Source organism: Aspergillus lucknowensis (assembly GCF_044049455.1).
Source record: "Aspergillus lucknowensis strain CBS 449.75 chromosome Unknown BJX67scaffold_43, whole genome shotgun sequence".
NCBI lineage: Eukaryota > Fungi > Ascomycota > Eurotiomycetes > Eurotiales > Aspergillaceae > Aspergillus > Aspergillus lucknowensis.
Window position 1 is genome coordinate 8,507 of NW_027263587.1, and position 6,479 is coordinate 14,985.

Below are 6,479 nucleotides of genomic sequence, written 5' to 3' on the forward strand. Positions count from 1 at the left end.
TGTGCTTGAGGGAGCCAGTGGCGGGATCCCAGAGCTTGATGGTGTTATCGTCAGAGCCCGACGCCAGAAGCCAGCTATCCCCTGAGAAGGCGACCGATGAAACCGAGGAGGAATGGCCCTCCAGGGTTTGCAATTCTGGACTCCAATGCTCTTCCACTCTTGGGCCTCTAGACACCCAATCAGGAAGCTCTCTTTCAAAATTCCTCCTGATTAACGCTTTTTGTGGTGCGAAAATTATTCCTGAAGCGTAAAGCTGAAGAGGCGCAATATCTGCTATCTGACTATTCTTCAGAATAAATCGCTTTGCATCCTGTAGAAAATGAGAAACCTTAGAATCCATATTGTCCTATAAACTTTAGTCCTAGTAATCACTTTAAAAAATTTAGGAGACTTACTCGTACTACTGACTGTAAAGTGCCAATGTTTTTCACAACTTCCGATATGTAACCTAAAATGCTCATTACCTCCACCCAATGAAGGAAGTGTTCGTTAAGGAATGCCAAAATATTATCAATTTGGCCTATCGGATCTTTGCTGTGTGCTAAATGGTGGATCCAATAGCGACAGGAATACTGCAGCTCTGGTGGTAAGCAGCGGTCAATGGACTTGGGATCGATGTCACTGCGCTCTGTTCCATAGCATTTGAGACTGCACATGTTCTTCTTGAGGTTCTTGCGCATAACAGAAAGACACCTAATAGCTAACATCTGATTCATTCCCTTCTTATCAACCCAGAATGGAGTTTTGTGACGAGTGCTAGAGTCAATAAGAAAGTCTCGAAACGATAGATGGAAGAGCCTCACTGGTAACGTGTCATCATTTGGTATATGCAAGACCGAGTGCAGCGAGCTCAGCCTGGCATGAATTGAAATCGTGGAGACTCCCATGAGTTTCGAGAGGGACGTGACTGACAATGGATTCTCAAGAAGAATAATTGTGCCAACAACTTCCCGAACCCCCTGGACTAATTGCGTTTGTCTTTTCCCACTGTATTTGGAAACCAGGCGGTCCAGCACTGGGAGATATGTTCCATCCAACTTTGACTCTTGATTCTGATATTTAAGGACCTCCGTAAGACATTGCTCAGGGTCCAGGTTGTGATCCTCAAGCAGACGACATATGGTGGCAGCAAAGATAAACAACGGGACGGACATGGTAACAAGGGTTCGAACAGTCACATAGCCAGGCCAGTCCGAGGAGAGGGATCGCTTGTGCCTTATCGAACCAAGTTTGTCCTCTAAGAACATGGAGATGTCGTGTTCTATGATAGACATGGGTACTTCATGGAGGATTAGGTTGCGATGGCCAATTGCTCTGAAGCCTAATCTGATAGGCAGCTCGGGTCGGCTAGTAATAAAAAACCGCAAGCATATAGAGTGGACCTCCTGAACTCGTGGTAAGAGCTGGAGGATGACTTGAATATCATTGTCATGATCGCATTCATCAAGTGCATCAACCACAATCACAAGACGCGAGCTCTGGCGTTTGGATTGGGTTAAACTGTGGAGGGGTTTGTGAATGAGCTCATCAAACTGCTCCTTGAGAGGTTTGGCAGAGATTCTCGGATTATCCCGAATCACCTGTATGATAGCAGCATGTAGTCCTGGGATTTTGGTAAATAGCTGCTGGACGATAGTGGGGAAGAACCGAACTGCATTGCCGCGGTCTCCTTCACCCCTCTTAAAGAAGAAGCTCGCCCCTAGCAACTCTTGTTTCTGCAAGGCCTTTGCTATGGTCCGCGATATAGTGGACTTGCCAGTTCCGGCCAAACCATTCAGCCAGAAAATGCATTTTCCTTGCTCTGAGACAGCCCAATTTTGAATGTCTGAGAGAAGCTCTGTTCGGGTTCCTGGGAGGCACTCCTCTTCATGTTGGTCCTTGTATGTTCCGAACTCGGCTCCTTCAGCGATTGGCAACTCTTTTAGGTGAATAGTCTGAGAAAGAGTATTAATTTCTTGCGCCGATCCGCTAGCGATCGATTGAATATTATGGATGTCCTTGGATACATTGGCTAGTTGGCTTTTGATCCCTAGCAAATCACAAGTATTTAGCATGGCCATTGAGTACGAATGTAGCTAGCACTAACCATTCAAAACTTCACTAGCTTTTGGCTCAGCCTTTACCCGCTGAGGGACGATTTGATACAAGAGGTCCTTTGCATATGCGGCTGCTGCCATCGCTGCCCAACCTTGCCATCCCTCACTTTTGTGCGAGTCGGCATAGTCACAAATACCACGGATGACCAAGCAAGGGAAATGGTTCATCAAACCTGCCGCTTCCATCTCAAAGCACAGAACATCCTGCTCTGCTGCTAGCTTATCGCGGAATATTGCATCCTTAATCACTCTATTCCCAGATGCTATTAAGCCATAGTAAATTATAGGGTCATCTTCCTCATCAGTTCGCCTTGGTCGCCGAATCAACTTTGAACTATCGCAGACCTCGCCACAGGTTCCCTCCAAATATGGATGAGCAAACTCGCTTTCAAATAAATGATCAGTCTCGAGAGGGGGTTGCGCGTAGTTTCGCTTCAGTCGTTTATTGCCATCCAGCACGGCTCGAATGCTCTCCTTCAACCGATGGCCCTCCTCCTTATATCGCGCTCGGAGCCCCGCGACAGCTGTTCGTAGGATTGGTGGCGGCTGATTCAAGAACCCTGTTTGATGGAATTCTTGCCCTTGTAACTCTTTGCCGAGGTCGTATTGGAGCAGGCCGCCTCGTCCATTCCGAGATGAGCTCACGATAATATCACCAAGCCGGATGTCATGTTTTGTGGGTACCCCGCCACCAATCCCAACCATGAGTCCGAAACGGATGTTTGGGAAGCTATGGAGCATGTCCCGAGCTACTCCAGCGGCAGATGATGTCCCGTGTTCTCCATCTGGCAAAACAGCAATAACAACTTGATGACCCCCGATTTCTCCCAGCGTGTAGTGATTGTTATCGCTTGGTGACAGCATCTCGGGGCGACTATGTTTCTTCTCAAGAAAAGCTCGGGCAGCGACATATTCTGTCTCCAAAGCACATATCCAGCCCACAGTGTACTGATCCGGATCTGACATTATCGGCGGTAGGTGATAGCGGGGGCCAGAAGGCTAATTTCATGCTGAGTAGTTCATCAGAATTTGATCTTGGTTGCGAACCAAAGTTTTAGGCGCAAATGAAATGTCAGAATGAAAGGTGAATGAACACGCTTCGCTTGGAACCTCCTAGAAAGAGGGGTAAGAGAGGAGTGAGGCTGCTTGGAGCAATGCCTATCATTGGCTTGGTTGCATTTATGCATGACTCTAATTATGCAATTTATGGAAACATAAATTTACCCTTTGAATGTATATAAAACATGAGTCATCAAGAACATAGCCGCCTTACCCATGAATCCACGTGATAAATCTGAAACAAACCCAAACTTGAACTTCCTGCGAGTCAGTCAGGGAAACTTTGACGTTGACAATGGCCCCAAGATTATCTTCCTTACAGCTTGAAATCGCTCGCGACACGATTATTCCACTGACTAATGCTGAAATCGCTAGGGTAGCTCAAACGCAGTGGGATCACCCTGGCCCACAAGAATCTCATATCTGCTCAAACATGGCCAAGGTATGTAGAAGGCGGTACATATATCACAGAAGTGGGAATTGACTTGCATGCTGCACCATGTCCCATATCATATATCTTCAAGTGTCAACCTGGCATTCCGAAAATGTCCTTCCGCACTTTGTTTCCTTCTACCGACGGTTTCAATACACCCTTAAGGAAGGACGCAAATCCCTGCTCGGGGTTGTCTGCATAGGTTTGCCAATGCCGTTTGATAAACGCTTTCAGCTCGGAGAAGATCCCCTCGATAAGGTACAAATGGGGCTTTCCGAGGAGATAGTCACAGAGGGATTTAACCATAACTGGTGTGAGAACTCTTGGACGCCCTCGTTTATTGGAGGGCGCGAGGCTCAGCCATCATCACCAGGGGAAACGTGGCTAGAGTACCATGATGATCATAGCTCTTACTTCTGTCAATCTGCCGCCCCCAAATGTAGATCATCGCACAAAGTTGTTCCGGGCAGGTCGTTCAGCACCTTGTAATAAGGCATATCGCTCGAACTGGGATTGATTAAGGATTTAAGTGATATACGCAAGAATAAATCTGTATGAAAAGAATATTACTGCCACCCTCTTTTTAATGCGGCTCGCTCAATAATATAATCACGCTAAGTTCTTGGCAATGGGGCCAACAAAGAATAGATGTGTGTGTCGAGGTCAGACCGATTTCGAGAATGAGTGTAAGAACCGCCCGTGCTATCACGCGAGAGGGCCCACATCAGCAAGGGCATCCACGCCCAGGGGGAAAGAGAATGGAAAGAGTCCCGGAACGGCAGCCACCTTCGCAAGATTGACAAAACACTACCAGCCAAATGCACGAGACGGCTATATGGATCTCTGCCTCGAAACCAAGCGTACCTACTAACGCTGTTGCGGACGGGACACAGCTGGTTGTTGACATACGCCAAAACTTTCCATTTTCGTGACGACAACTAGTGCAGCTGCGGTGAGCGAGAGAGTGTAATCCATGTCCTCCTAGACTGCCCGAGGCTTAGATACCTGCGCCGAGAGCTCCAGATCAAAGTTGGCGACTCATTTAATAGCCTGCCAACCCTACTAGGAGGACCCGGAGAAGAAGCAAAAGGTACATGAGAAACCACTTCGCGAGCCAAGATAGTAGAGGCTGTCTTAGACTTTGCTGAAGCATTACAATAGTTCCAAAGCCACGCGCCATGAGGGTAACAATCGAAAAACAACGGCTGCGAGGCCATGGCAGGCCCCGACAAGGCTCTAAATTCGTTTCAAAAGTGGTATACGGTACAAGTAAATACAGTGATATATATAGGTGTAGTAGGCTTCATATCGCTTAGCGAGGGGTCAGCGTAAATGAAACCATCCATCCATCCATCCGAGTGTAAGAACCAGAACCGCCCTCACACCTCAAAGACCGCCCCGCCCCAAGTGCCCACTCCAAACCCCCCTCGTCACCCACCAAAAACGCCCCCTCCACATACGACCCCCGCAACCTCCGAATACCACGAGGTATACCGTATCTCCTCCTCCTCTTCGGGATTGAGGTTTGAGCTAGACTCATGGAACCGGCGCTTCGGCGACGGATGTGCAACGGTCTCTTGGATGCGCGCGAGGGTCTCGGACGGCGATACCGTGACGGGGGCACTCCAGATCGCGAGCCATATTGTGCAGGCGGGACGAATCGGAGGTCTTCGTTGACAATTCGGACTCGTGGATTGCGATGCTCCAGTTTGTGGTGAGGATGCGGCGGGAGATGGATGCGTGTTGGGGTTCCCATTGCGGATCGTGGGGTATGGTATTGAAGAGTAGGGGTGGGGTGCGGGGATCGGGGTTGGGTGAGTGATGGACTTTTTTATTTCAAGGTAAAGTTCGCCTTCTCCAAGTCGGTGAGATTTCATGCTGAGATCCTGTACACCGTTAAGTTCTAGAAATCAGCGCCTCAAAGAGAAGTACGACTCGACCCCACTCGGCATCGCCGGCTCAGCTCCCCGAGTGTTGTTCATGTAGACCTCGTATTGCTTGCGAATCTCGGACTTGGAGCTGAGAAGGTTGTCTCTGTCCAATAGAAAGTGAAGTTATAAGATCTTCACATCATACGACTGAGTCATGCTTTCGGTCCCCCATTCTGATTCCAGCTCCAGGCACTAACGGACGACGCCAGCGTCAACACTCACCCACCCACCCCTCTCAACCGGAAGAACGCTACAATTTGAATTTCTAATTCCCGTGTAGAAATCATAAATAACGGTTCCTTCTTCCCCTTCTTCAGGAAGCTCCTCTTCGATATGAGTTCCGACTCGTAAATCAATAAAGGAGGAACTGCAGGCCATCCCAGAGCCCTAGAAACCAAATCTCAATGCCAGTTCCAGCATCAATATCGATATCAATATCAATGACAGTATACACCAAAGCAGTGGATCCAGACATCAACCTCCCCCCAGATAGCGTTCTACACAAACTCCAGCTGCACATAAGCCCAACGCGCCCACATCGCCCTCAGTGAACTCCGCCTTTCATATAACGAGGCCTTCATCGACGTCGAGAGCCCGCATGAGGAGTGGTATCGGCAAATAAAACCCGTACGTCTACGCCTTTATTCCCCCTTCAGAGGATAAAATATAAAATAATGGCTGGTTGAATTCCACATCGATGAGACGAGATGAAGTTTACTGAGGGCAATAGCCAGGGAAATGTTGAAGGGGAAGGGATGGTTATTCGGAGGCAGTGAGGGTGGTAAGGCATAAGAGTGCGAGTTGTGTGTAGGATGATGTGGGTGTTGGGTGGGTGTTGGGAGGAGGCTAAAGGGGTGATGAGGATGTTGTTACTGCTGAGGCAGGTGGAAGGGATAAGGAGTAAAGGCTTTTATGATCCGCGAAAGAGGAAATCCAGATTAGAGTTTTAGACGTATTGAG

At 48.4% G+C, this 6,479-nt stretch overlaps 2 protein-coding genes across 2 annotated transcripts in view; one reads left to right on the forward strand and one right to left on the reverse strand.

The window, feature by feature from the left end:
- Positions 1-3,062, reverse strand: part of BJX67DRAFT_374006 (WD domain protein) — a gene marked incomplete at both ends in the record, with an annotated part of 4,558 nt that extends 1,496 nt beyond the window's left edge. The window contains 3 exons of the mRNA XM_071031483.1: positions 104-310; positions 396-2,029; positions 2,087-3,062. Of these exons, the coding sequence (XP_070883114.1) occupies positions 104-310; positions 396-2,029; positions 2,087-3,062 (2,817 nt within the window). The remainder of the gene's footprint in view (positions 1-103; positions 311-395; positions 2,030-2,086) is intronic.
- A 321-nt stretch (positions 3,063-3,383) lies between these two features.
- BJX67DRAFT_361755 (uncharacterized protein) lies at positions 3,384-3,838 on the forward strand. Its single transcript, XM_071029917.1, has one exon. It carries the CDS (start codon positions 3,451-3,453, stop codon positions 3,637-3,639), a length of 189 nt encoding a protein of 62 aa, XP_070883115.1. The 5' UTR covers positions 3,384-3,450; the 3' UTR covers positions 3,640-3,838.
- The last annotated feature ends 2,641 nt before the right edge of the window (positions 3,839-6,479 follow it).